Raw genomic sequence first — 26,187 nt, forward strand, 5'->3', positions numbered from 1 at the left:
TCTTTGGGATGTTTTCCATCCCTTGGGACTCATCCAGCTCTGCCAAGGGAGTCAGTCGGAGAGACTGTCGAGATTACCCTGGATTGTCAATTATTTACAGTAAATAATTTACTTTGCAACCAGAGATATTTTTGAGAAGGGATTCTTATGGGATCTCTTTCTGCTTCATTATTTGGTCTCATCCAGAACATAGCTGTGGTACAAGTTAGGCAGCATGTGCGGTCTCACTAGAAACAATGCATAACCCTGTAGCATTTTAGGTTTTTTGTAAGAAAACAAAGCACATAATTTTCAACAATAAGAATATCATTATCACATTTAACAAACCACTCACCTGCATAATTTAGGGCAAGGCTTATTTTTTCTATTTGCGTCTTCAGATAATTCAGTCTAATTACCTGCCTGGTTGCATCACTGATATGACAGATGGGGTTGCAGCAAAACAGGGGATGTCATTATTTACAGTAAGGATGGCTCTCTCCTGTTGCAGCACTTTTAGCACCATAAGCTTAAGGCAGAGCAGAAACTTCACTGTTGCTCCTCCAGCCGCTTTTAAGCCTCGTGGTGGTCGGCCCCTCCCCTTTCCCAGGGGATCCTGGGAAGGGTGGTGGGCGGGGCCTGTGGTATATCTACCATTCTGCTCCTGGGCTTCTCAGGTGTCATTGCTCTGTTGTTCCTTTGGTCAGTGGCAGCTTTTGAGCTACCTTAGCTAGGTCAGAAGGTGTATTTGAATACTTGGAGACTCAGAGGTGCTTCAGGACCGGTCAAGGTCAATCAGTATAAATAGCAGAAAGTACACTTGTATGTAGCTGTTTGTTTTTTCCAAGTCAGAAGCTTTGTATCAGCAGTTGGGGGGTTTGTGAGATGCTTTAATGGTAAATGATTTTTTTTTTTTTTATTCTAGGGCCATTGCCAGAATTCCTGAATATTATTGAAGATGGAATCTTGTTTTTTCACTAGCTGTGTTGTATACTCCTGTAAGCTGCTGCTACCATCTTTCTTAATAGGATTAATGGTGAGATTACCTAACAGGGGCTCAGGTGAGCATCTCATCTGCATCTGTATATGCAGTCTTAGTTGTCCTTAAGAAAGTGGTGGGTATGTAAGGCATAGTACCTTTCAGGGTATGGGATGGCTTGTCATGTTTCCCCATTGCCCACAGAGTACCACATTGTTGCTAGAACCTTTGCACCTCGTGGCGGGCCCCTTGAAGATTATAAGTGTCAGGACTACGTGGGTCCACTTCTGTTCCGGTATCCATGCTCACTGACGAAGACTGCTGTGACCGATGCAGACCACAAAATGCGGCGCTCGCCCCTGCCTGGGCCTCTGCTCAATTGCTTGGGTGACCGTCCGCCTCAACTACCATACTGTACACTAGAATCCCAGAGTCCCAAAATGCTGGGGGTTTGGAATGGACCTTGGGGAAAAATATGATCTGCTGGTCCAATCCCCCTGGTATGGCAGGATCGCTGAGAGCTGTCAGCAAACTTGGTGAGGGCACGCTCCGTCCCCTCATCCAGGTTGTGGATGTGTTTGCTGAATGAGACTAGACCCGGTGGGCGTGACACTACCTATAGGTCACCAACTAGACTCTGCACCAAATATCACAGAGATTACAACATTGAATCAAAAAGAGAATTCAGAATAGAACACAGATTAGAGAATACAATAGAACATAGAATCAAATGGAATCAAATAGATTGAAGGAGAGGAGAGACAGGAGAAGGGAAGGGAGAAGAAGGAAGCAAGGAAAAAGAGTGGAGTAGAGAGACGAGACAGGAAAAGGGAAGGGACAAGATGAGAGACTTGAAGGGAAAAGATGGGAGATGGGAAAGGGAGAAAGGGGATGGGAGAGGAAGAGAGACAGCGGAAGGGGAGGAGAGACAAAAACAGATGGGAGAAGAGGGGGAAGAAGGGAGAAGGGGAAAAAAGAGAAAGAAGAGAGGATGGGGAGGAGAGACAAGAACAGGTGGGGGAAGGGAAAAGACAGGAGATGGGAAGGGAGTAGACAGAAGGGAGAAGAAGGGGGAAGGGAAACAGAGAAGAGAAAGAAAAGAGGAGACAAAAGGAGAGACAAGAACAGATGGGAGGTGGGAAGGGAGTAGACAGAGGGATAAGGAAGAAGGGAGAAGAAGAGGGAAAGGAGAAGCAGCGGGAAGAAGGGAGAAAAAGGGGCAAGAAGGGAGAAGAAGGGGCAAGGGGAAAAGAGAAAAGAGAAGAGAAAGAAAGGAGAGGAGACACAAGAACGGACAAGGAGAGAAATGAAATGATTCTGCTTGGAAAAGACCTTAAGGATCGTCAAGTCCACCCCTGAACCTAACGCTGCCAAGCCTGACCGCTACACTGCATCCCCGAACGCCGCATCTACGCGTCTTCTCTCAAAGACCTCCGGGGACGGTGACTTCGCCGCTGCCCTGGGCCGCCTGTCCTGGGGCTCGACGACCCCTTCGGCACGGACGCAGCCAGTAACCTCCTGCGTCGGCTGCCGATGCGGCGCCGCGCCTCCGCGTTCCCTACGGCCGTGCCGCCGGGTACGGTGCCGCCGCTTCTCCCAAAGCCTGTCGCTCCGCTCCCCGTAACCAGCTTGCGCAAACAAAACCCTGCAGGGCTGCCGCCCGTACGGATGTCCCGGTCGGCTCCGACCTGCTCCATCGGCACCCCTCTTACACACCCCATTCAGTGGGGCCGCTCGACCTCGTGCGCCACGGTGACACCGCCCGCCGCTGTCCCCGTGCCGACGCCACGGCCCCCGGCCCCGCCGCTCTCCCGCTGCCGGGGATGGGCGCGTACGCGGCCCTACGGTGCAGACAGCAGGGAAGGGGCCCGACACCGGCCCCCGCGGCTCCAACCTCCCGCCCTCCGGCATCGCCCGAGGGACGCGAGAGGCCCCGCAGCCGCGGCGGACGGCGCCCCGCACGGCAGCCCACGCCCCTCCTTCACGCCGCACTCGCGGAGGACGCGGGGCTGTCCCCGTGCCCCGCCCCCGCGCGACGTCACTGCCCGCGGTGGCGCGAGCCGCTCCGGCGGTGACGTCACGTGGCGCTACCGGGCGGCGGCACCGCCCCTCCCCGCCCACCGCCGCGCAGGGACCCGCAGGCAGGTACCGGGGGACGGGGCGCGGGGTTGGGGGTGGGGGGGGGGGTGGCACCGCGGGTCGGGCCCCGCCGCGCAGCCCCCCGCTGGCCAGCACCCAGCCACCCACCCGCGGGCACGGCTCCCGTGCGCGGCACCGCGCCGACGGCGTCACCCACGGTTCCGAGCCCGCGGGACGCCCCGTTTCCACCACCCCTGCGTCGCACCGCACCGCACCGCCCGCCGCGGCTCCGTGCCCCCCGGCAGCGTCGGCACAACTTGCCGCCTCGCCTGCGCCTCCGAAACACGCTGACCCCCACCGCGCCGACACGAGCGACGCGGCCCTCGCATCTGTCGCCGCTGCCTTCCCTTGCCCACGCACGGTCCCGTCTCCGCTGGGACCCCCGAGGAGCGCCGCCAGAATCGCCCTGCGGGAACCGGGCCGGGGGTCCCGGACTGCCGAGACAGCCGCCGCCGCGGTCCCCAAGCCCCCGCTTACCGTCTGCTGCCCTAGAAGGAGGCCTCGCTCCCCGACACCCGCATCCCGCTGCCGCCCTTGCCCCGGCGTGGGACCCTGCCGTACATGCCCTCTCGTGCAGCGAGAGGAAACAGAAGTGGGGTGCTCCCGCTGCTGCTTCGGCACCCACGGCCCGCTCTTTATACCCCACACCCTACATCTCCCAGGTGCACTTCGTGGACCCGACTAAGGGGGCCCGGCCAGCCAGCCCGCTGCCCGTCCCCTGCGGGCGCCTGATCCGCGTCGCTCAGACCCGGCCCCTGCGCCCCTTCCACGACCGGCCGCACCAACCCAGTCTCTTTCCTGCAGGAGTCGCCATGGATCTGGTGCTGGACGCCGCCGACCGGCATCTCCTCACGCCCTACGTGTACCCCGCCGGCTGGTCCGAAGGCGAGCCCTGCCGCCAGCTCCTCAGCCTCTTCGTCATCACCAACCTGGGGGCGCTTGCCCTCTACCTGCTCTTCGGCACCCTCAGCTACCACTTCATCTTTGACCACAACCTCAAGAAACACCCCCAGTTCCTAGAGGTGGGCGTGCCCCGCACCGCCCCCTGCCCCAGACCCCACGGCCCTGTGCTGCCGGCACCCCCCTCACCGTCCTTGGCACGCCGCCTTCCCGTGCGCGTGTCGCACCCTGGGTGACGGCAGTTCGAGGCCAGCTGCTGACACGCACGCCCGGACCACTGCCTGTCAGCCCTCCCGGGCCCGCCCGTGCGGGGCTCTCGGTTGTCCCCGACCGGAAACGAGGACCGCTTGCACGCCACGCTAGACCCGTCGCCTGTGCCGGCCCCACCCCGAGCATGGCTCTTCCTGAACGGGTGGCACGCGGCAAAGCGTGGACATCGTGACAAAGCGCCCATGTCAAAGGCCAACCGGCGGCTGAGATGCCGGCCCTCCGTGCCTCATGAGGGGCTGGGGCGTCGGGGCGCTGGGGCTTCCACCCAGCTTCAGTTACGTCCCGTACCCCTGACCCTGCTCTTCCGCTGCCCCCTCCTGCAGAACCAGGTGCGTCGGGAGATCGCCTACGCGCTGCGCTCCCTCCCCTGGATCAGCGTGCCCACCGTCGCCTTGTTCTTCGCCGAGGTGCGGGGCTACAGCAAGCTCTACGACAACATCGAGGACTCCCCGTATGGTGAGACGCTCCCCCATGCCCCTCTGCCAGGCTGGCACCCTCTCCCCGCCTCCCTCGGCCCCCTGGGGAACAGGCAGCGAACCCCGTTTCCCCAGTGACGGTATGCCTCGTACAAGCCTCACAAAATCCACCCGGGTGCCTCTTCTCACCTTGAGCTGGTCCCGTCCAACACTCGTAATCCTGAGTTCCCCTTAGGGCAACGCGAGGAGGCCGCCCCTATGGCCCCCAGCTCCTTGCCGGCCCTCGGCGCCCATGGGTGCCACCCCTAATGTCCCCGTTTCCCCAGGCTGGTCTGGCGTCTTCCTCAGCATGCTGTCCTTCCTCTTCTTCACCGACATGGGCATCTACTGGATACACCGCGCTCTCCACCACAAACTGCTCTATAAGGTACGAGATGGGACGGCGGGCTTGGGGTGAGAGCCCCTGCCCTGCCCCGGGGCCGCAGCCAAGCCGCTCCTTCCAGGGGGGGGCGCGCACCCCGGGGCAGGGGTGGAATGGGTGGTCCGGTTGAACGAGGCCTTGCCTTGGGCCGCAACGTGACGGGAGCCAAGAGCCCGTTAGGGCGTGCGTGCTTCTCCTGCCCTCACGGTGGTGGCAGCCCAGGGCCCTCGGTCCCCGGGTGACAAGTCCCTCCCTGGCCGGGGGACTCCCGAAACAAAAGGGGCCGGCCCATGCGGGGACAGATGGCGCTCCCTCTCCCCGCAGCGCTTCCACAAGCCCCACCACCTCTGGAAGATCGCAACGCCCTTCGCCAGCCACGCCTTCCACCCTGTTGATGGCTTCATGCAGAGCCTGCCCTACCACGTCTACCCCTTCCTCTTCCCCCTGCACAAAATCACCTACTTGGGCCTTTACATCTTCGTCAACGTCTGGACCATCTCCATTCACGACGGCGACTACCGCGTCCCCCGCCTCCTGCGGCACGTCATCAACGGGTCAGCCCACCACACCGACCACCACTTGTACTTCGACTACAACTACGGGCAGTACTTCACCCTCTGGGACAAGATCGGCGGCTCCTACAAGAGCCCCACAGCCTTTGAGGGCAAAGGTCCCCACGACTACTTGCGCAAGCTCCAAGAAAAAGGCCCGGGGGTGCCCAACGGCCCCCCGGCCGCCAAGACCGAGTAGGGACCCCCCGGCTGGGCCCCTCTCCAGGACGAGCTTCCCTGGCCAGATCTCGTCCCTTTCCTCCCGGCCGCTCAAGACTACTTTCTCACGGACAAAGAGCCCCCGTCCCCCGATAGCGTGACCGACGCGGGGTGATTCTCGGCGAGCACCCCAGCCCACCCCCGCTCCCGCCCCCCCCCCCGTGATGGTGGTGCCCGGCCTCACTAGCGAGTTACGGCCTCCCTCTACGTCGCGGACCTGCCCCGCTCCCCCCGTCGCTCCCCCTCCCTCCTTTGTGTCTTTGCTAAGGTCCCTGCGCTGCTTTAGGACTGTGCTGCTGCTGCTTTACAAAAACAAGGACGTGGCGCAAATGCAACAATAACTTTGGCACGAATAGAACAATAATGTGGCTCCTGGCAGGGTCTCCCGTCTCTCTGTGCCGCGTGCCTTCGTTGCCGGCTGATTCGTCGTCGTCGCTGCCGCGGAGCCCGACGGGACGAGTCGAGTAGAGTTGAGAGACTGACGATGCTGCATTTTGTTCTGAGTTGTGTCTCGCGAAAAAAAGCCGCAAACGCCTACTTTTCGGAGATGGCGCGGGGCCTCCCGACAGCTCAGCCTCGAGATGCAGCGGGACTCCGCGGCCTTCGACACGCTCTCCTCTTCCCTCTGACGCAGGGACGTCCGGCGGGGCGCTGACAGGACGCGTCCCAGAAATGGCATGCCTGTGGGACAAAGATGCGTGTTGGGTCCCTCGAGCTCCCCGAGAACTTCTGGGATGGGGGGGGCGGGAGGAGGAACAGGCACATGAGGGTTCGTGGCCGGCCTTCCCCCCGAACGTCCGGCGTGATTCCCACCAAAACCCGGTCACCCTGCCGTTGGCTCTGACCTGCGCTCAATAAATCTCAGTTGCCGACTTGGCTGCTGTCCGGTCCCTTTGCCCTCGCTCCCTGTGCCGCGTGAAGCCTGCTGGCACGCCCCATTTCTCCCTGAAGGCACGACGCCTGCGATGGCTTTAGCCCGTGCTGTTCCAGCAGCGAACGTGCGCGCCGCCCCTTCCCCTCTTGCCGACATGGCAAAGGGGCGAGGGAGGATGTTGCTGAGTGCCGGCCCCTCTGACTTTTCCCACGGGTCTGCCACAAGGCCTCGACCCCTCCGCGCTTCGGGTATGGATGCGGAGCCTCGCGGCTGGGCCCATGTGAATCTGTGCGGATGGGCTGGAACTTCACCAGGGGCTGGGTGCACGGAGGGTGTCCAAGTGTAACGTGCTGGTCCGTTTCCCAGGTACGGTAAAGCCAGGCTCCCACACCTGACGAGTCCCCTCTGGGTTTAGAGAGACACAAAAACCCTTAGCGCGCAGGGTTTTGCCGCTTGGGAGGCTGACAGAAGGGTGCTACGTGTCCTGGCCGATCTTCATCCTTTTCTCTGCTCCCCGGATCATGCGTATCGGGACCTTGCCCCTAAGCGCCAGCCGGCGCTTTGCCTTCCCCGCGCACCCCTGTATGACGCTTCCCATCTTGGGGAAACCGGTGCTCGGGAGCACGGCGACTTTGATGGTCACCGGAGCCGCGCCACCCGTGCCAGGGACAGAGGCCCCTCTCGCGGTTCCTCGCCGCAGCAAACGGGCCCTCCACCGCCTGCCCCGGCCGTCCCCTTGACGGGGTACAGCTCGAGGTGATGCCGCTACGTCGCGTGGTGCCTGACGAGCAGAATGGATGCCAGCAGCTTCCCCCTGGGCTGACCGCCCCGGGGGTCCTGTTCTGCTGGCACGGTCCCTTGCCAGGCCCAGGCTCTGCTTTCGCCTCCTGGCGATAACACGTTCTCCCCAGCGTGCGCGGGAACCCTGACCTCTGTTTGCTGATTAACTCGGAGCCCAGAGACCTGCCAAGGGTCAAGGCGAGGCCCCGATCACAGAATCACGGAACGATAGGGGTTGGAAGGGACCTCTGGAGATGATCGGCTGGTGCAACCGCCCCCCCCATTACAGCAGGATCACCTCGAGCGGGCCACGGGGTCGCACGTCCGGGCAGGTTTGGAATCCCTCCGGAGAAGGAGGCTCCGCAACCTCCCCGGATGGCCTGTCCCGGTCCTCTGTCACCCTCACAGTAAAGATGTGTTTCCTCACATTTGGGTGGAACTTCCTGTGCTCTGGTTTGTGCCCCTCACCCTGTTGCCGGGCACCGTGGAAAAGAGTCTGACCCCATCCTCTTGACGCCCGCCCCTGAGATATTTATGAGCGTTGATCAGATCCCCTCTCGGTCTTCTCCAGGCTAAACAGACCCAGCTCTCCCAGCCTCGCCTCGTATGAGAGATACCCCGGGCCCCTCGACATCCTCGTGGCCCTCCACCGGACAGACCCTCTCCGGTAGCTCCCTGTCTCTTTTGAACTGGGGAGGCTAGAACCGGACACAGCACACCAAGCGTGGCCTCACCAGGGCGGAACGGAGGGGGACGATCGCCTCCCTCAACCTGCCGGCCACGCTTTTCTCGATGCGTGTGGGGCCACCGCGGGCCCTCCGGGCCACAAGGGCACGCTGCTGGCTCATGGAGAACTCGTCGTCTGCCAGGACACCCGAGTCCTTCCCCGCAGCACCGCTTCCCAGCAGGTCAACCCCTACCCTGCACTGGTGCCAGGGCTTATTCCTCCCCGCGTGCCAAACCCTACGCTTGCCTTTGTTGAACTTGATTTGAGTCCTCTCTGCCTAGCGCTTTGGCCAGTACAGAGCTCACTGACCAGCAGCGTGGTCTCTCCTCCTGGTCTGGTATCGAAAGCAAGCTTGCTGAGGGTACGCTCTGTCCCCTTGTCCGGGTCGCTGATGTGTACACTGAACTGGACCGGACCCGTACCGACCCCCGGCGTGCGCCCCTAGCTATGGGCCTCCGACTAGACTTTGCACTGCTGATCACAACCTGCTGTTCGGCCGGTTCTCGGTCTGCCTCGCCGTCCACTTGTCTAACCCACGCTTCCTAGCTTTGCCTATGAGGATGTTATGCGAGATGCTGTCAAAAGCCTTGCTGAAGTCAAGGCGGACAACATCCGCCCCCGGGGCGTCTCAGGAATCCCGGGCCCTGGAGGTAGGAGAGAGTCTGGAGAAAGGAAGACCTTCCTTTGGTTAAGGAGGATAGGGTTAGAGAATATCTAGGCAAACTTGATGGGCCCTGACCGGATGCACCCATGAGCACTCAGGGAGCTGGCAGATGCTATTGCTCGGCCACTCTGATCTTTGAAAGGTCCTGGAGAACAGGAGAGGTGCCCAAGGGCTGGAGGAAAGCCTGACATTGGCTCTGGTCTTCAAAAAGGGCAAGAAGGAGGACCTGGGAAACTACGGGCCAGTCAGCCGCCTCCTCCACTGCGGCCTGAAGGCACCGTGCCACGGAGAGACACTATTCTGCGTTGGGGACCCTGACGCTGCTGTTACCACCAGATGGAGGTGTTCCTCACGGCAGCCGGCAGCAGGAGCAGCACCTCCGCGCACAGCCTTCCTCCTCCTCATTGCCCCAAAAGCACGGGGCCTGGAGACAGGAGCAGCTGCGGAGGATGAACCGTCGGAGACCGCGTGAGGCGCGGCAGCGTGCTAAGGCTAACTCCGTGAGAAGTGCGGCAAGCTTCGGAGTCTGACGAGACCACCTGGCCGCGGTCCTTGCGTTGCTGCCTGCCCGGCTCCCTCTCTCTCCATCCCGTGGGCTGAGACAGCCCTTGTCCCTGCATCCCCTCCCGCCCAGATGCACCTGGCCATGCAGCCTTGGACGCAGACAAAGCGGCCGGTGGCAGACCTAGAGAGGCCTGGGTTGCACCGCCAACCCACCTGCCTGATTTTGGCACCGTCTCCTGGACAGCTCTTTGCAAATCTGCCTGCACCGCTAAATGCCCGCGCCAGCATCTTCTCTGCAGCGGGGGCTGTGACCACCCCCGTGTCCTCGCTCGACGTCCCTTGCCTGACCCCCGAGAACCGATGCATTGACCTGAGAGCTCATCCTCAGGTGGCAGAAAGGCACAGCAGTCCTCGGCGGGCGGCCACGGACCCCGTCCGGCCCCATTTGCAGGGGAATGCCGACAACTGGCCAACGCCACCCGTGACGTGACCGCAACCCTTGTCGAGGCTCTGCAGAGCCCCCGTGCCCTGCCTACCGTGCCTTCCACCTCGGCTGAGGTATCCAGAGACGAACGCCCCCGTGCACGCACGCCCTATGCCGCGTGGTTTTCTTCGATTAAAAAAAATATTTACGTGCCTGCACCCGGACGCAGACATGTATATATCTGTACAATTTATATATTTGTGTGGATATATGCACATTTTTAATACAAACATGTATTTTTGTCTATTTGTAAGAAATATTTATATTAAATGTGTTTTTATAGAGAGAGAGGCATATTTATATGCACACCTAAATGTATGCCTAACTACATATAGTTACTTATGCATATAAATATACACACACCCCTAATAAATAAATAAATAAATACACTTTATAGAATCATAGAATCGTTTTGGTTGGAAAAGACCTTCAAGATGATCAAGTCCAACCATTAATCTATATATGTGTGTGTCTCTGTGTGTGTGTATATATATATAAGGCCCATAACTGAGATTCTGCTGACTCCCAGTGGAGGAAGACGCTCTTTGAGAGCTCTGTTTTCTGAAAAGGACAGTGTGACCGGAGCCCGGAGGGACACGTACTTCAGCCGACGCGTAGGAAACTGATGATACTTAAAATCATCCATGCTCGCACGAAATGCAGATGCTATATGGATTCTGCACATGCTCCCGTAGCTTTATTGCTACATAAAAGGGGCTGCAGACACAGGAGAGGGATGCGACTGCTGCATTACACATGCCCGGTCCCGCTGGGGACAGGCTCCGGGGGAACAGCCCCCCCGTGAGATACCCCTCCATTTCTTTTTCAAGAACTCCAGCTAGGAAGACTCCGCACCCCGTGCAAAACACATGCTTGTGAGCGGGGAACGGTTCTGAGTCCTCAGCCAAGGACGGCTGGCAGTGGATCCTGTCCGCTGTAAGGGTGGGATGGGGTGCTGTCACTGTCCATCAACCCCCCCCAGAGTCGCTAGTGTCGCCCACGGAATGAAGCGGGAGCAATTGCGACCCTGCCGTTATCGCTTCCCTGCGGCTGACCCCAGCGCGGGCCCAGCTCTCGCCGAGCCTGTCCGTCTTCGGGGCGCCCGGAGGCCTTGCCCCATTTGGCAGGCCTGCCGCCCTTCGGAATCGGATCAACCTTGGGGCTCTCCTTCCTGCGCGGCGCTGCCTTCCTCTGAAGATAGCCAGGACCCGTGTTTCAGGAGATGGATTTACTTTGGGAACTACAAAAAGGCCAATCTGCCCGGAAAATGTTTCCCTTGGAAAAGACAATGCATTTCCACGCCTCTGTCTCAAGCGTACAGCTTTTACCTCGGGCTACGCACAGATTAATTAAAACCTCCGTCCTCCTGCTGAGCATCCCGGGGACCCCCATGGAGGCCTTCTTGCTACACATGGGGAATTTGGGCCCCAGGTTTTGACTCAAGCCTGTTCGCTTGGCATTCGAGCGGATAATCGGGGACGCGTTCATGCAGGGAGCCCGGCGGCAACCCATGCCATCGCGGTGCCAGAGAGCAAGAGCCACGCACAGGGGTTGAGACCCCCCTCCCTCTCCTGCCATCGGGGTGACGCCACTCCAAAATCTTCCTGGCCCAGCTCTCGCCTGCGCCGCTTGCCGGGCAGGTGCCCGACACGGACCGGGAGGGACATATGGCGGCTTCTCAAGCGCGATACGCGGCACAACGTGACCTTGCTGGCCTCGTGCTGCCGGCCATGCCGTATTTGCCCTAGTTTGCATGGGCTTCCTTCCCAGCTTGTCTTTCATTCACCAGGCTGTGAGTGCCTATGGACAGGACAAAGCGACGAGAGGGTGACGTGATTGCCCTCGCTGCTGAGACTGTGCAGCAGGGCAGAGAGATGTGGCGTCCTGCTCGGGGTCCCGGGGGAGCTGTGCCGCGGGGCCGGCACGGGCATCTCTGCGTTACCCTCTCTGCCAGCCACGCCGTGACCCACATTACTCTTTTTCACTAATCTGGTTATTAAACCTGAGAGACAGACCTTCCTGCTCCCCCCGCCCCCCCCCGCTCTGAGTCCAGCTGACGAGCCCCGGCCCAAAGACAGGGATCATCACCAAAGAACCTTTACAGCTGCAGCATGGGGCACAGCTTCCCCTGCCTGTGGCCGCTGCCAGACTTTGGTCCTTCTTAGACACAGATAGAGAGCTGGGGAAAAACCCAAGCCCGAGCGAGTCCGGCTAAGCCCAAAACATCATCGCATTGCAGGCTGCTGCCGGCCAGCAGCGCCGGGTAACGACACATACGGGTTTTGTCCCCTCCATCTCCCCGGTTAGCCAGCGCCTCCGTCCCTGCCCACGTTTGCCGCCCATTTGGCCCGTCTCCTTTCCCTCCTCGGCTGTCTCGGGGGACCTCTCGCCCTTGCGGCAGCAACGAGCGGCTTTGCTGGAGCTCTGCGAGCGGCAAGATCCAACAGCTGTAGGAAACGATTACCGCTCGGGATTTCGAGCCAGGGATTCCTGGCTTGAGAGTACGGAGAAGGGAAAGGAAAGGATTAGTGACCTGCCGGCCTTGGTTTATGCCCCATTGAGAGATTTGGCTCCTCTGGCAAAAAGGGCTGCCAATTGTTCACGTCAAAGCAAGAAGACCCGCAGATCAATGTCCACGTGACCGGTCAGACCGGTGCCTTGCGGAACTTCCCAAAGGACGAGCGCTATGGCACGTGGACGCAGCTCAGCCATGCTGAGCCCCCCGGCCACACCAGACGGGATCGCTCCTCAGGCTTCCACTCTCTCGGCAGGCACCGGATCCCGAAAACACAATGCATGGCGGCCCTGAGGACCTTTGGTTCCAAGGCAGGTCCTGCCAAGACCAGATCCTTTCCTCTTGGAAAGCTCCCTGAGTCCCACAAAGCCTGCAACAAGGGCTCGCTTTCCCAGGAAAGGCGTGCTCTCGCGCTTCCCGGATGAGTCAAACAAAGGTGAATTGCCAGCCCTGCTCAGAGACCTGTCGCTCAACACACACCTTGACTCGCTCGCTCCAGGGGCGAGCCGAACTGAGCCCCTCGTGCAGCCCTTCTTCCCGCGGCGAGCTCTCACCCCTGGCATCCCTGCACACCAAGCCCTTCACCACGTCGGGGCTGAGATCGGTCTCTGATGGTGGGGCGGGCTGTTTTATGCCCTGACCCGACCAGCAACGTGCAGTGCTTCCTTTAAACGACGCTATCTGCTCCTGCGGTGAGGCTCTGCGGGAGACGGCTGTTCCGGCCCCCACGGTCCCCTAAACCCTCCGGGACCTCTAGGGCTGTGCCGGGGAAAGGTGAGGGGGAGAGGGGAAGGAAAACTGGGGGGCCGGGGGCTCTTCTCCTCACTCTTGGAGTTTTGCCGCTGATGAAATCCAGATGTACCTTAAAATAAACTCTGCTCTGTTCCCCCTCCCCTTTACGGCAGGAGACAGGATCTTTTTTCAAGAAACAAAAAATACCTTGGCAAAGGAAACGTGTATTTCCCTCCGCAAAGAAAGAGCTATTCATCTGTTAGCATTTACCAGCGCTAGGTTCACCCAAGAGGTCCCCGCTACCACTCTCTCCCTCACGGTTACCTGGCAGGAGGGAGTCCCGCGGGGGGACGGGGACCCTTCTCGGATGAAAATGGGGGGGCCGGGAGGGGGATGACGAACCCCCCACGCATTGATTTCCTCTATTTAGAAAATGCTACAAAGCCGGTTCCTCAATTCTTACCGTTTCTTTCTCTATTCTCCCTCTATTCTTTATTCTCAGGGGGATTTGGCAGGGCGGAACGGAGTCGTTTTGTGGGAAATGGGATGGATGCTCGGACGCACAGCAAATGCTGCCGTGGCCTCTTTGGGTCCCTCTTGCCTGCCCGCCACGTCCGCTCCGGAGAGCGACTGGCCGTAGGGATTCCTGCGCTAAACCCCTCCCTTATTGACTCTGCCTTTACCCACAGTGACCCCCGGTCCTCCGGAGGGACGTTACACTGAGTCAAGACCGCTACAAGCTTCATTAGGAGGGCTTATAATTGTACTGACTCGATAATTGAAATACACTAACTAGGTCTCTAGGTGAAAGCACCTCGGGGAAAGCTCTGGACAACATTTCTGCTATTAAAGCAAATGAAATAAGGGGACGGGGAGGGGGAGCGAGAGTGCCTCGGGGCTGTCCATAGGATTTATAAGCTCCCATTCCTTCGCTGCCGGTCCCATCCATTTTCTTTGAGGATTTCCTGACAATGTTAGAGATGCTGAAACGGCGCACGAGATGGAGGAGATGCAAGCCATTAGCCTACTCTCAGCAACTCTGAGACAAAAGAGGCTAAAACCCAGGTAAGGCCTTGCCTTAGCAGTGAGACTAAGCCCCAAAACCCACCTCTGGCTTACAGAGACAAGCCAGGGCCGAGCGATAGGCACGGCTCGCATCTCCCATCACCTCCCACAGTCACCCCCCCTTTCCCGAACCCCTTGGCAGGGAGGGCCCGCGGCCAAGCAGGGCGCAACCCCCTCGTCCCGTCGTGGCAGAACGGACGTCAGACGCCTGCTCGAGCGGGCTTGCCTGGCTAGATGCGGGAGCAAAAGGAGACTGTGCCAACAGCAGGGTGGAAGGGGAGGAAAACGAGAGAGGAAGGCTCACCCGGCTTTTGTGAGCAAGACTCTTGTTTTCCTTCTTGCACCCTCCTAGACTCCCGAGGCACGATCCCGGTCGGACAAGTCAGGTAATGCATATTCGCCCAAGCACGGGCTGTGACGTCCCCGGTGCTTGGCGTGAGCGGAGCTGGGTGCAGGCGAACTGCCTCAGATGCACAGATCGTATATCCACGCCAAGCACGGTTCCGGCACGAGCCAACATCTCCTGCCCAACGCGTGGCCTGAGATGGAGCCGCGCTTTCCTCCGGCCGGCAGGACGCTGACTGTCAGGAGCCCAGGCAGAGCTGGCCCCGCTCCTTCCCCACCACCTGGGCACAAACCCACTGCTCTTCTTCTGCCTCAAATCTCCCCTTCCCCTTCCCACCCCTGCTCCGTAACACCCACGACGCGGCACTGCCCAGCACCAAAAATAGCCTGCGCGTTACAAAGATCTCCATTGGTTCGGCCGCGTGAGTCCCAGGCAGGGACAGGGCAAGCACCGGGGAAGTCCCCGCAGCCGGGAGCCCGGTGCTTTGGCCTGCCCCAATAAATCAGGGTTGTGGCCACTGGCGGCCGTCCTGCCCCATCCCTGCATAACCGTACATCATCTCTGCTGCGCCGATGAGTTACGAGGGTTGCACAGGCACGTTACCTATGCCGAGCGTTTTATGCGCGAGCACACAGCCAGCTTACTTGACCCTGGGCGGAAAGAGCCGCTCCATTGGCACAGCACGAACCTGCCTGCCAAGTGCCACGGGTGGGAGAGGTGGCAGGAGGGACGCCGGGGACCTCCGGCTTCCTGCTCCCGCTGGCGTTGCGGGTGAGACAGCGCTCACCTTCTCATCTCTGCCCGGGTAAGAAGATGGCAGAAATTGGGGTGGAGAGCTCTGAGGGCTACCAGAACTGTACTGGGAGGAAGTCTGTCACCATAATGTGTAAAATCATTTGCACCTTCTCCTCTCAACATCCATCCGCGCCTTCGTCTTCCCATCCAGAGGCAGACACGGCTCCTCGTCGCAGCCAACCCACCCCCCTCACCGCGGGCGAGTCCCTAACTAGCCTCTTCTCCTTATGCCCCAGCTTGCGGCGGGTCTGACCGATTGTTGGGAAAACTGCTTACTTGAAACATCCTCCCCCCGGCAGTGGACAGTGCTTGACAAAACTAGACACGAAGCATTACTGTTGACCCACGGGATAATCTCCCCAATGCACGTAGACAGCGTGGACCTCATCAATCTTCAGTTACAGGAAACCAAAGTTTTTACCAGCTGCTCTTCTTTCCCATGAAATGTAAAACATAGCAAGGAGCCTCAAACCAATGCTGAAAACCACATCGCTGCACGAAGCCGGTAGACATTTAAAACTGCTTCCTGGGGATGGCTCCACTTCAGTAACTGCCAGAACTACCAGGCACGCAGACCAGAAACTGCCTTGGAGAAAGAAACGGGACCAGGTGCACATGTGAGTGGGACCTCCAGGAACAGATGTGAGCGGCACAGAGCTTCCACGAGGTTGGAAAGGGTTCAAAGCCACAAGCCAGGCAGATCCCACGCTGTGGGCCCCCCCCCCCCCATGTTCAATGGTGGGATTAAAGTGTCCAGAAACCTATCATGCCAGGACAATCACCTCTCCTGTCTGTCCTTGCTCACCTGGCTCAAGACATTCGATCAACACGTTCAGTACACGAGGAGAGGAGCGTGAGCGCTGCCGAGCCTGCTCCGACAGCAAATCCCTCCCGTTGTGCGCACAGGGAAGGGTAATGCTTGTAGAGAGCACGCGCCCCTTCATCCCTCCTGACAGACCCTGCGGGTCCTGACACAGAAAAGCCTCACGCTCCCAGCCTGGGCGCTACGGGGAGCAGGGCTGTGCTCGGCAGCACCGACATAGGTCCGGGCCATCCCTGTCGTGACAGGGTCCCTGTGTGCAGGGCACACAATTACTCCGTGCACGTGCGATAGCCGCTAGCCTGGGATATATGCACGGCCACAGCTTTGTCATCTAATTTCAAACATCCCAAAAGTGGTAGACAAACAGTAAGAGCAGTAGATCACTGGCCAGGAGCTGCGGATTGCTAACTGCAGCAATAGAGGGGAGTCGGGCTTTGTTTGGCAACTGGCAATTTCCAGCGCCGCCCTTCACGGCACGCGGCACCTGGACCGCGATCGCCCCACGCGACCCCTCGCTCGGCCAGCCCCCGCCTGATGCTCTGGGGCTCCCCACGGGGCCTCTCGTGCTTGTCACCCCCTGCGCAGCCACAGGTGACATCGGTGGCAAACGCTATGGAACCTCAGCCTGGATGCTGACACCGGGGTGCTTTAGGCCACATCCTGGGTTGGGGGGCACACCCTGCCAGGGCTGCCCGCGGGAGGGAAAGAGCAGCCAGGCTTTGTTGGGGGGTGGCGGGACAAACCTCGTGCATCCCCCAGACAGAAGAAGCTGCAACGCTTTTCTTTGATTTGACTTTATTTCATTTACTTTCATCCTATTTGACTTTATTTCTTGCCATTTCATTTCACTTCATTTAAATTAAGTTAACTTTCTTTCCTTCTATCTCGTTAGGGTCCCAAGCATCCTCCGAGGAGAGGAGAATACTCCCGCTGGCGGCCGCGAAGCTCGGTTCCGGGGAGGGGGCCCCGAGCATCCCCCGAGGGGAGCGGGCGGCGGGGGCGGGATGCGGGCGCGGAGCGGCGCGGGGAGGCGCGGAGCGGTGCCGCTGCCCATTGCACATTCTCTCCGGGCGGCGGCGCGACTCTCCGCTCCGCTCGGCTCCGTTCGGCTCCGTTCGGCCCGGTCCCGGCGGCACGAACATGGCGACGCCGAGCAGCGGCGGGGCGCGCCGGGCCGCCCCGCTCCCCCGCCGCCTCCTGCCCCTCCTGCTGCTGCTGCTGCTGCTGCCGCTGCCGGCGGCGGGCGGCCATTCCGCGCTGCTGCTGCGCGCCCCGCCGCCCGCCGCCGAGACCCCGCGGAGCCGCCGCGCTGCGCCGCGCCCGCCGGAGCCCATCCAGGTGTACGGACAGGTGAGCCGGGTCGGGGGGGGGGACGACACGACACACGGGACACCGCCGCCCCCACCGTGCACGCGTGGGGTCGGCGCACCCCACTCCCACCACCATTCCCCCCCACCCCAAAATACCGCGGGGCGGCGCGTTACATCACCCCGCGCGGCGCTGCACCCCCCCCTCCCCCCGGGCGGTTGCAGGGAGCGCTTTGGGTGGGGGGGACGACGGGGAAAGGGGTCACGGAGGGCGCTTATCCCCGGTCCCCCCGGTGCTGGTGCCGCGAGTGGGCTGGCGGGGAGCCGGCCGCACCGCTCGGCCTCGGCGACAGCGCGACGCGCTGCAACCCCCCCCCGCGGGTCTGCTGCGGGGGAGGGTGCGCACTTGCTGCTCGGAAAATAACTTCCGCGCCGGCAGGCGTTTGAGTGGATCCCGCGTGGGGATGGCCGGCATCCCCCCCGCGGCGGGGAAGGTCGGGTTGCTGTGGCGGGGAGGCGGGTTGCTGGCGAGGCAGCCCCGGCTCCCTCTAATAGCCGGCAACTTGCCCGGTTCCCAAAGTGGCAGGCGTTTCGACGGGAGGTACCGCTGATCTCCTCCTGCGGCTGTTCCCACCTCTCCCTGTTTCTCCCGGATCCATCTCAAACTCGTGGCACTGTCGGATTTGCACTTGATACTTGCAGGTTCATTTCCAGCAAGATGAGCAGCGATAGCTGCCGGGTGGCCAAGGGCACGCGCTAGCGAAACGGGCCGGGTCGTCCCCTCGGCTAGTTCGTTGGGTGGGAAAGCGAGTCCCTCCGGCCGGGAGCGGGCAGGCGGTGGGCAGCAGCTCTTGACCTAGAGATGCTGGTGTTGAACATTGCTACGCTCGGAAGCTAGGCAGAGGGAGGTGACTTCTGGTAGAAGGCATTGCTGTTTGTGAGGCACCGTGTCCTTCTCTGTAAGAAGGGCTCCTCTCTGCATTTCTGATCCTTAACACCGCTGCTCCTTGAAAAAGAGGGGGAGAGGAGTCGCTCATCGCAGAAGAATGTAGAAACTGCTATTTCTGAAAGTACCCCTGCTCGGGCTCGATTCACTGGCAAGTTTTGCTGCCAGGACCAGAAAAACTCCCCCCTCGCCCCCCCCTTTTCCACACAACCATCACTTTAGGGGTGATGAGGAATTATACCCGTGCTGCCTGGGTGCCTCTATGGAAAGCTTCAGCCTTAAAGAGTCTACTTTGTTTTTTAGCTATCCACATGCTAGACTACACTAAGTTGCCCCACTTGACCCTCCTTGCTTACGCTGCCCGCTTCCCATCACGTGCCTGAAAGGCTGCCTGGGGGGGCTGAGGGGGGGACCAGCCCATGGAGGGACAAGGCACACTTGAGGAGAGGCTTCGAGCCTTCACCGACATCTGTGTTGGCCTCCTTAGCTAGCACTTTCCTTTCTGGGTGCCCTATAATTTCCCCTTATTGCTACATGTAGGGTGAGAAAGAGCCAGCCACGAGGCAGGACTGGCTCTGGAGCTGCTGGAGGGGCACGCGGGGGGCTGGTGCTGCTCCTAAAGCCCTGCTCCCAGTTCCCCCCTGTGTAGAGGATGGGAAAAGCTGTTCCTACTCCCCTTGAAAATCTGCTTCGCCTCCTCTACCTCCTCAACGTTTGGCTGTTTTTAGCATCGCACAGCTACCCCATTTTAGAAAAAACATGACACTTGTCTCATCTACAGAAAGACATTTGTAGCACTTTCCCTTCCATCTCTCCATGGCTTTCGTGTAACCCACCTGCCCGGGTCAGGCAGAGAGCTGCTTTGGCAGGAGCAGCCCGTATCGCCTGGATGCTTAGCTGCAGATCTAAGAGGGTGCCGTAACCCCGGCGCTATGGGGAGCAGGACTAGTAGGGAGCAGTGGGAGTTCAACAGTTTGCCGCTCTTGGGTCTTTTCTCCTTGCCTTAAGCTTTCAGAGGGGATTTGCCAGGAGAACGGAGTCGCTCTCACTGGCAGCGTGGCATGGGGTTTCAGGCTAGCGTACGAAAAATGGCCCTTCCGCTGCTTCGGGGCAGGACGCACAAATTTTAAAGCCTAGGGACTGCATGTCACCAGAAGAGTTTATTGGCACTGAACAACAGTTCTGAGTTCTCCCGAGCACTACACTGCTTTAAATCAGGGTCTGCTTTAATAAAAAGGGTCAAGAGGGAGCCCGTGTGTCCTAGCCTCCGTTACAGATCTGACCGCACAGAATTACTAACGCCTAGGAAGCCAGAAAGCTGCGCAACACGGCGCTCCGGGGTCTCGCGCCTTGTCACAAGCGCATAACAATCCCCGCCCCCCCCCCCCCCCCCCCCCCCAGGTCTCTGACCAGCTCTAAGACCAGCAGAAAATCATGCAGTCAAAAAAGCAGTCCTCTCTCAGGGACATCGTCATAAGGGGCAGTGCTTGGACCGAGCGTCCTAGTGCCGTGCCGCCGCAGTCCCTTATCTGGGATGCATCCTGCTCCCGTGCGTTTGGCAGGTCGCTCGGCCATATGCTACACGCTGGCTCGTGCCCCGAAACTCCCTGCCCTTCCCCGGCTCTTGACTGTGGTCCCGACACAGCCTCGTGGGACGGCTCAGCTCAGAGGTGAAGGAAAGCACGCACGGGAGGTTGGTGCTGCCTGTCGCTGCCGTGGGTGATGTCACCAGGGGACCGGAGCGAGAGGGAGGGATGCATCGTCCCGGCTGGAAGCAAGGAGGGGAGAAAAGTCCAAGCCCTCTGTGGATCCTCAGCATCGTCAGCAACAGGCTTAGAGCCCTCTTGCCCTAGAGACCAAAGACACAAGCACAAAACATTACTTGGATTCCTCGTCCAGATCCTCACCATCGATTGCCTCCTCGCCCGGGCAGGCTTGTTCAGCTTGCACGTGTGGCTACAGCAAAACTTGTCGGGAGCCTCAACCAACAACAGGACCGGTAGCCTAACCCTCTGTGCCTTCGTGGCTTTTCCCTGGCTTTTCTGACTCCAAAGCACCAGCAACTGAGAGACCGAACACATCACTCCAGAAACAGTCGGCTTTGAGACAGAGCGGGTTTTGTTCCCTTGCATGGCCCTCACCTCTACATGACTCTTGGCAAGCGTTACAACGGACAGACCTTTCCGAAGCAGGCACCGACACGTGACAGGTCTTTTCTAGGACACCACAGACAGCAGAGAAGCATCCCTAGGGCAAGACAACTGCTGCCTGCACCCCCCCCGCCGGGTCCGGCGGCGCTCCCCGAACCCCTTCTGGCAACCACGGCGCTGCACCCTGTCCTCCTCTTCCTGGCACAAGCCCCTGGCTACTGAGGCCGCCGCTCACCTGCAGCCCACCCTCCCGACCCTTCACAGCCTCCGTGCTCTTGCCTACTCAGACCTGGGTACATGTACTCAGCTACAGGATTTTACATTTCCAGGGCACGTCCCCACCATCCCACGTAAATCCCGTCCCCTCCTGGGGGAAAGCCAGCCACGAACCGCGTCACCTGCAAGGACTTCGCTTAGCGCGACAAGCAAGGACAAGAAAAGTAGCCGCTTTGGCCTCCTACCTGCGTGCTGGGTCGGAGCGTCTTCCGTGACCGAGAGGCTTGCTCTCTAGCGAGCGTCGTGTCGTAGCCGCAGCAGACGGCGAGGAGAAGCGCCGGGGCAGGAGGGCAGCTTCTGTCTGCCGGTCCTGAGGCGCAAGAGGGAGAATCCCGGTTACGGACGGCATTTACGCCACTGGGCTGCTAATACGGACGTGCAGGTCTAATGTTTATCTGCAGACAAGCCTTTCCCTTCTTTGGAAAGGGCTCTTCTGAACACCCCCCCCAAAAACACGCAATTCACAAGAAACCTTTGCCTTAAACCGCGCTGGGGCAAAAGACATCTAATTGCTGGCAGCTCCCGTGGCAGCCAGCTCGCCCTCCGTGCTGCCGCTGCGAGCCCTCGAGCCTCTCCTCGCGCTCCTGACCTGTGCACGGCCGTCGCCTCTCTGCCTGCCCGTCCCCTGAACCGGCATTATTGCCTGCCCTAACATCACCTCATCTCTTTCCCTTCCGGGCGAACCGGCTTCATTGCTCTCAAGCTTCCTGTTTGCTGGTGATAACCCACCCTGCCTTTGAGGAAAAGGACCAGGTTTCCATCATTTCCAGGCCATTTGCTACGAAATTAGTTTCTATGCGCCCACTTCCTTGACCTTGACACTCGCTGCCCCTCCGCGCTGATGAAGCCCTAAGATGACCTCCTCAGCTGCTAGCGCTTGGAAGCACCGCATGCTACCGCAGCCTGCGCTAGATTAAAAGCAACGCCGACCCACGGTGCCACTCGGTGATCTTTATCTTTAAGGCAGAAGTTTTTCAAGACGCCTGAGGAGAACGTCTCCCGCTGACATAACACCACGGCGATGACTTTGTGCAGGAGATGTTAACATCTCTACGTCTGTGGCACAGCACCGAGAAAGCAAAGCGCTCCGTGGGAGACGAGTCCCCTCGCCAGACCCGCGGCCACGGCCGGGTGCTCGGCCGGCAGCCACGCTGCGGCTCCTGGGCAGAGCTGCTCCTCGGCTTCGGGAGCCCCTTCCCACGGCCCTCATACCGTGTGCTGCGTAGGCACGGCTTGTGCTGATGAGCTACTCCAAAATACCATTAGCACATGGTCACAATAGTGCCTGAGCAAAAAGAGACAAAGCTTCTCTTCTTTTGAGGCCATTAGCGTGTCCTGGAGAGAGAGCCCACCTTAGCTCCCTTCCCTCGCAACCTGTAAACCGGCAAAGAGCTTTTCTTCCTTCAGAGAACATACAAAGTGCTTCGCTGGGTAAACGCCATCCAGCTACGTGAACGGAGGCATCAATCACGCTGCATCCAAATTGAACCGTACTTAATTTTGACCTGGTTTGCCAGCACGGCAGAGACCTTCCCAGATTAGACTTTAACCTTCTGGAGGTGCCCTGGCTGGTGACGGCACATCCCAGCAGAGGCCTGCCTGTGGGCTCCCAGACCCCCCCCCGTCCTTCCTTCCCCTCCCCATCGCTGCGTCCGCCTGGGGCACGGGCAACCCCTGCCCCTTTCCCGGCCGCCCCGGGAAGGTTCCCCGCTCCCGGCACGTGCTTTTGCGCCTGAGCTTGCCAGGAGAGACGAGCCTCTGGAAGCCATGCGGTTCCTGCTCCCGGCACCGCGGCGGCTGGGAAGGGTATTTGTGTTTTTATTCCTTGTTTCCCCTTCGGCAGGTTCCTCGCAGATCCTGCTGTTGGACTAAGCAAGCGTTGCGGTGTCCCGGGGGCATCGCTTAAGCTTTCTGTAGCTGCAATGACTAGCTCGCGGCACGCTTCGCCGGCAGCGCTTTAGACCTTTTCTGCGGCCTTCCCCCCCATGCCTCGGTTAGGGGGGGAGTGATTTTCATGGGCGCTTACCCAAATTGGCCGGGGCAGCCTCGATTCCCCATCACCCTCTGCCCCATCAATGTAGAAAGAGAGCCCATCTCCGAGACCGTCTTGCCAAGGGTCCTGCTCGTTTCCAGGGTAAACGGGGCTCCCGCCTCGACCCCGACTTCCCCCTCCCTTCCCCTTTTCCTTTCTCTTTGAAACAACAGCTAGCAGAGAGCTCTGTTGGTGGTAGCAGAGAGAAAACAGCTCTGCGAGCAGATGATTTCAGTATTAACAAAATTAACATGGGCCTGGCACTCTCTGAAATGAGTCACCCGTGTTTCATATCAATGATTTCAGACCCTGGCATTTTCAGTCCAAGCCACAAGCAGCGCTACGGCAGGCACAGACTGTATTTTAAAATATCGTGGCAGGGCTAGAAACAGATGCTCGGGAGCAGAGCAGAAGGTACAGTAATGAAGCTTTAGTGGGAGCGCACGGGGAATGCGGCGTGCCGGGAATGCAGTAGCCACCCATGGCACACATCCGCGATGCCCGGCTATTGCGTAAGCCTCGCTGGGGGCGGGGGGAAGGCAAAGGAAACGGGGACGCAAAGGCCCGGCACTTGTCCTCTGCTGCTTCCAGTGAGCCGGAATGATGAGGAGCCTGGCGAGAGCGCCTTGCCTTTAAAGCCCTGTGCTAACCAAGCGGCGGCTTCGCTTCTGACCCCTTTTGGCAATGGCTTTCTTTAGCCCCATCCTGGTTCCCCCGGCTAACGGCTACGAAACGTTCAGCCAATTCCTCTTCTGCCAGCGTCCCCTGACAGCCTGCCTTCGAGCCAAGATCCAAGCTGCCGGCAAAACTTTGATGGTTTCGGCAGCCGCAGAGACCTCTACCTCGTTCTCCTCTACCCTCATTTATCCAGCCGTAGTAATAACCTATTAACTATTCAGAAATTTCCTAGGAACTGCGTTTGGTTGTAAGCATCCCATTTTCAGTTACATAACCAAGACGGGAAAACAAATAAACGACCCCTAGGAGTCTTTTTTTTTTTTTTTTTCCCTCCTGCACACCCCCAATTGTACAGCATCGAGCCTCAGCCCCCGAGTAGTCCCACCACGTCGCCTCCTGATTAATAGCGAGCGCTTGGGTCGAGCCGCGGTCCGAGTCCTATTGCTAAAGCAGTAGCTCTTGACAGAGCAAACCCACCGACGCACGTGGTGGGCTCCCGAGCCCACTCGGTACCAGGAATAGCCCTCCCACTGTCCCAGCGCTTGTCACTCATCACGCGGGTGCTAGGCGTTATCGCAAGTCGGCGAGAGCGCAGTATTTCTGCTTGCGGTTCATCGCAGCTAACAGCGTGATTGCTGCACGGGGAAGTTACGCTTCCTACGCGGAGCAGCTCGGCCTCGCTGGTGGCTCAAAGGCTGGGAATTTAAGAGTCCTTTGGTGACAGAAAGGCCTGAAATATTGCCGTTTGGCCTGCCAGCAGCCATCCGAGTAGCTACGGCGAGGTGCCCACGCCAGAGTCACTCATCTCCTGGTCAACCCGCACCGTTATCGAGCCCGGGGCTTTCGCACATGCTGTGGTTTGTCACGTGCGAGGGGCAAGCCACCTCTGCCGAGCTTGGCAGCCAAAACCCTGCCCTGACCTCTCAATTCCGGGCGTAAGCGACCGAGAGGGACGCGACGGGAAGGGGAGCTGGTGCTTAGGTGTTGCAGGTGCTGAGGAACGTGGAATCGGGACGCTTTCCCTAGCCTCAGAAGAGCTCAGCACCGCACACTACGCACCCCGGTTTGCTCGCCTACCGACAGATTCTAGAACTGCGTGTCCAGCCCAGGCTGGAAGCACTCGGGCTCCAGCTACACCCCTGGAGCCGTGCGGGAGCTCGTACCTGCTCTGGGGCGTGCTCCCACGCGATGGCAGCTCGGTCTTCTCACCCCGTTTCTGCGGGGGAATCTGTTTATTGGAAGATTCTGTTCACAAAAAGTAAATATATAGTGTGAGCAAAGCTAGCAGCATTAACTACATTAACTACAGCTACAAGCAACCTCTTCTATTTCTTGGCTCCAGTTCTCCCCTCCTGGACTTCATTTGGCACCTTACGTCTTAGGAGGACAAATTAGAATTTGATGCGTATTTCATATACACTTAATCACTTGGCAAAGACCAAAACACTTCCCCATTACGTGGAAGGTATACTAAACGCTGTTTCCATTAGGCACCAGGCATTGCCTGTTCATAGGTTAAACCAGCTCCTGGGGGGCAGGTTTCCCCCGTTAGTGGAGGCGGGGGGACTCCGTGACAGTGGGCTCCTGCCGAACGAGCCTCATCCCAGGAAGCGGGGAAGGGTTACTTGTGTTGGGGATAACAGCGGCTTTATTACAAAGCTGTTTCACAGAAATCGTCCCTATCAACGGGGCATCGGGTGCTGTTCACCTGGGGCACAAGGCAGCACTGCTGCCTGGAGAGCAAAGACTCGGGGTCCCGTTTGTTGCTCTCCTGAGCCGTTCGGGTCCCCACAAAACTCAGAGGGGCTGTAGCAGGGCCACTCAGCTGCAGGCTGTGGTCTCCCACACCGGGAAGCAGCAGAGACAAACGTGTGGGGCTCCTAAACCTGAGATGCCACTGCACGAGCCCTTCCCGGGGGGACTTACAGTGCGAGGCGTCCTTCGGGTGGCTTCTCTTTCTTTACACCCCTTTGTAAGACATGTTCTAGCAGTCTTTAGCTACTGAAATTGCCACGGAGGTAGTGACAAGCCCCTTGGCTGAGGGGAGCTGGGGGGGTGGGTGCGCAGGGCAGGTCTGGCTCATCTGGACTTGGCTTTGGCTTTCCTTGGGGAGAGCAGACAAATCCACCTCTTGAGGGGCTTTCCCGGGGAAGGGAGGCTGGGCAAGGTTGCTCACTTCTGTCTCTGAATGCGCAGCTATGGGCTCCCCCTTGCTGTCCCCCTCCCCTCCAAATAACAGCAAAACTCTAGACGAGCTAACGAACCCAGCCCTTTCCATAAAGCTGGCAACCTCAGCCTGGGTGCAACTGGGAACCAAAAAAAGCTGCATCCAAAATAACTAATATATACGCAAGAGATTTAGATGGGGTTATTCTGCTTTTAAAGGAGGGGAGGGGGACTGGGAGCTCAGAGCTGCTCTGGATTTCAGACCCAAAGCTGTACATGGGCTGTCTCAGTGGGCATCAGCAATTCCTTCTTCTCTACTCTGTTTCCCTGCATCCTCAAACAGCATCGCTTCTCTTTTCTGGCGGGCGTGCGAGGCTACTGCTGGCTTGCTTTGTAGCCAACGCTGCTGCCTGACCTAAATCTCTGCTGCGTTTGCTATCTGGGCTCTC

The 26,187-nt window shown here is 59.3% G+C and overlaps 2 protein-coding genes across 8 annotated transcripts in view; both read left to right on the forward strand.

Annotated features, from left to right (window-relative positions):
• Window positions 1–2,883: 2,883 nt before the first annotated feature.
• On the forward strand, window positions 2,884–6,746 carry SC5D (sterol-C5-desaturase). Of its 5 annotated transcripts, none has more exons than XM_054802951.1 (5): window positions 2,884–3,103; window positions 3,902–4,119; window positions 4,591–4,722; window positions 5,000–5,110; window positions 5,429–6,746. In XM_054802951.1, the coding sequence occupies exons 2-5, from the start codon at window positions 3,910–3,912 to the stop codon at window positions 5,852–5,854; spliced, it is 879 nt and encodes a 292-aa protein (XP_054658926.1). In that variant the 5' UTR covers window positions 2,884–3,103; window positions 3,902–3,909; the 3' UTR covers window positions 5,855–6,746. The 5 variants fall into 5 exon arrangements, with proteins under 5 accessions (XP_054658926.1, XP_054658927.1, XP_054658929.1 ...); XM_054802952.1 differs by having other exon boundaries at window positions 2,884–3,099; XM_054802954.1 differs by having other exon boundaries at window positions 2,895–3,103; window positions 4,591–4,723; window positions 5,010–5,110.
• A 10,217-nt stretch (window positions 6,747–16,963) lies between these two features.
• The window catches only part of SORL1 (sortilin related receptor 1), a 49,825-nt gene continuing 40,601 nt past the window's right edge, over window positions 16,964–26,187 (forward strand). For 2 of the 3 annotated variants that reach the window (XM_054803003.1, XM_054803004.1), the window contains exon 1: window positions 16,969–17,533. In XM_054803003.1, coding sequence (XP_054658978.1) covers window positions 17,324–17,533 — 210 coding nt within the window. In that variant the 5' untranslated portion in view covers window positions 16,969–17,323. Of the gene's footprint in view, window positions 17,534–26,187 lie in introns of all 3 variants that reach the window. The other variant, XR_008574054.1, reaches the window with a different exon arrangement.

This window comes from Grus americana, chromosome 24 (assembly GCF_028858705.1).
Source record: "Grus americana isolate bGruAme1 chromosome 24, bGruAme1.mat, whole genome shotgun sequence".
NCBI classification, from domain to species: domain Eukaryota; kingdom Metazoa; phylum Chordata; class Aves; order Gruiformes; family Gruidae; genus Grus; species Grus americana.